Genomic DNA, 2,842 nt, shown 5'->3' with positions numbered 1-2,842 from the left:
CACGCTCCCTCTCCAACGTCGATTAACATGTCAGAGTGAGGTCGTGATAACGTCTCACCCGACTGTCTGTCGCTCTTTTCGTGGCCTGGAAACAGGTCCGCAGTGTATAGGAAAAAGGAAATAGACGACAATGCTATGCTGATGCTTGAAAATGCGTTCAACTCCAAATAAACCGGCGGAACATGCTCAAGAGCTGCCCGCTTCCCATGGCTGGTTGGCCTGGTATCATGCCGTACAAAGTTAAAAAGTCGTATAAACAAGAAAAAGGTCGAAAAAGAAAAGAAATCGGGGTGGTCGTAAATATCCCAAGGGAAAATAGATAGTATAAGATAGTAGAAAATTCAGGTGCTCGTCAAGGCCGTTGCTGAAATGCGTTGTCCACTTGTGCTCTTCGTTGCACGGTATCGCTCATTGATAATACCCAAGGCAATGACATCCTTACTCTATCGAAGGAGACTCTGCCGTCTTGTCCTCGGGCCACATCGGTGTGGGAATCGGGGCATACTTGACGCCATCGTGGGCCTCGAGTTCTTTGCGAAGAATCTCAATGGCGAGCTCCCACCGGCGGACCAACTTGGCCTTTCTAGCGGCAAACGTGCCGGCAAATGTCTCTTCGTCGTGGGCAGCTTGGACAGCGAGGCCCTCAAGCTCGTCGCGGCATCGGTCAAGAAACTTTTCATGCTCGATCTCCTGGCGGTCGATGAGCTCCTCCATGCGTTTGGCCTGTCGGTCCCGCATGACATTGATCTTGGCCTGGTGCGACCTCTCCATGCCGTCCCGGATGTTGTACTGCTGGCCCAGTTCACGGAGGTCCCTCTCCGTCACCACGCGATGGGGGAGGGAGGTCGAGCTTGAGCTGGGGTCAACACCACGACCGAGACCATCGCAGTAAGCCTCCATGTGCTTGAGTCGGATCTTGACACTTCGCTCACTCGCCTCCAGAGTAGATCGGAGGTCCATCTCGGCAGCCACTTGTCGATCCTCGAGGTGGCTGACTGCCCTGGCGTGCTTCTCCTTCATCTTTTCTTCCTGATCGGCATGTCGTTCCACCATGGCCTGTTTCTGCTCCGCATATCGGGCCCTCATGTGTTCCCTGCCTTGCTCGGCAAACTCAAGGAACCGCTCCATTTCGTGCTGCTGCATTTCGGCCAGGTTGGAAAAGTCGTCCTTGTTTCGTGTTCGCTCCTCGGCTTCGAGCCGTTCAGCTGACGCCGCCGCGGCTGCGGCTTCTTGCACAAGCTTCTCTGCCTCATACTCGGCGAGCTGGACCTGCTCCTCCCGCCTCCTCCGTTCCATCTCTTCCTCGCCATTGCAGTAGTTAGGGCACCCAATATTGGCGTCCCACACGCCACCACAGATGTAGCAGAACTGGGCCTTGCACCGACAAGTCATGTGGGTGCAACCCTCGACGAGCTCGACCAGATTCCGACACTTGTAACACCGCCTCCAGCCGGCCTTGTCACCCATCTTCAAGACCTGATCCAGCTCCCAATCCTCTGGGCAGTCCTTTCCGGTCGGGTGGGCGTTGCGCTTGCACATGAGGCATGCCCGGGTGTTGCACTTGCGGCAGGTAACATTGAAGGGGTATTTCGGGTCCAGCTTGTAGTGCGGTGGGATGAATTCGCCGCATGAGGGATTGGGGCAGAATATCCTCGCCTGCCAGGGGGTGCTGTACTGAATAATGGACTTGAGGAACTCCTGCTGAGCGTCCCGGCTCAGCAGGTCCTTGATAACGGAGCCCGGCAGCGGCTGAGCACAGCACCGTGGAGGCATGCTGGACTCGTCAGCCATGGCGGCGTGAATAAGCGATCTAAGGCAGTCGGCGCAGTATGTGTGGCCGCAGGCGATGCTGTGTAATGAGCTTGAGCTCTTGAAGTCGGCATGGCAGCACACACAGGTCCTATAAGAAGCCGGTCAGCACACTATGGTTTTCTTGTGAGACGATCCAGGTCGGGATCCGGGGAAGTACTCACATGAGGACCTCGAGAGGCTGGGGAGTCTTTTTCCTCCATCGCAGCTTGAATCCCGATTTGACGCTGAAAAGACTTCGCTTGTTGGTCTTGCCACTAAAGATGCTCTGGGTGGTCGGATCCGGAGGTGGCGGCTCCTTGAGAAACTTGGGATGGTTGTGGTGAGGATCGATAATGGACAAGTAACGGTCGTACTGAGCAAAGCTCAAATCCTTGGACTGCCTGGCGCTTGAGAGGTCCGGTGTAGGAGGGCCAAAGAGGGAGGAATGCGTAGTGAGAGCTGTGCTCGTAGATCCACCAGATAGCATGGAAAACGTGCGGGCGTTGTAGACGGTAGAGGCTGACTCGACGCTCGAGGTGATGCGCTTATCGGCGATGGCAGCAGTCGAGATACCCAGGGCGCTGGCCTTGGAGACGAGGTCGTCCTCTATCTGGCCCTCGGTTCGGCCAGAGGGCAACTGGAGAACGGTAAGGAAGTAGTCGATATCGCTAAGCTCGGGGGGTGTGGCGTCGTGTTCGGGGTCGGAGCCGGTTTTGACGCCGGCGCTGACGCTGGTGGTGGTTAGAGGCGTCGTGGTGGTGTTAGAGTTGGCGGGCATGTCGACGGCGATGATAGGGCCCTGGCGAAGCACCGCAGCTGCCATGGCTGGTAAAGGCGACTCTGCCAGGGGAGATTGGGGGGAGGATGAAGGCGCGAGTCGGGTTCAAGAGTCTGTGTTTTCTTGGCCTCCTTCAGTGCATGATTGAGAGGAAAATCAAGAGATTGGTTAAAAGAGAAAAAAATGGTGGTGTTGAGGGCGTGCGTGGGGTGATATCTAAGGTAGGTAGGTAGGTACGGATGACAGCGGAGGGCGGCTCGGCAGCGCGACTCG

General features: G+C 56.4%; 1 protein-coding gene across 1 annotated transcript; it reads right to left on the bottom strand.

Annotated features, from left to right (window-relative positions):
* Window positions 1–438: 438 nt before the first annotated feature.
* On the bottom strand, window positions 439–2,614 carry NCS57_00425500 (uncharacterized protein; the record flags this gene model as incomplete). Its single annotated transcript, XM_053054223.1, has 2 exons — window positions 439–1,900; window positions 1,974–2,614. 2 exons carry the CDS (start codon window positions 2,612–2,614, stop codon window positions 439–441), a joined length of 2,103 nt encoding a protein of 700 aa, XP_052916383.1.
* Window positions 2,615–2,842: the final 228 nt, after the last annotated feature.

Source organism: Fusarium keratoplasticum, chromosome 3 (genome assembly GCF_025433545.1).
Source record: "Fusarium keratoplasticum isolate Fu6.1 chromosome 3, whole genome shotgun sequence".
NCBI classification, from domain to species: Eukaryota; Fungi; Ascomycota; class Sordariomycetes; order Hypocreales; family Nectriaceae; genus Fusarium; species Fusarium keratoplasticum.
This window is presented reverse-complemented; position numbering and strand designations above follow the sequence as displayed.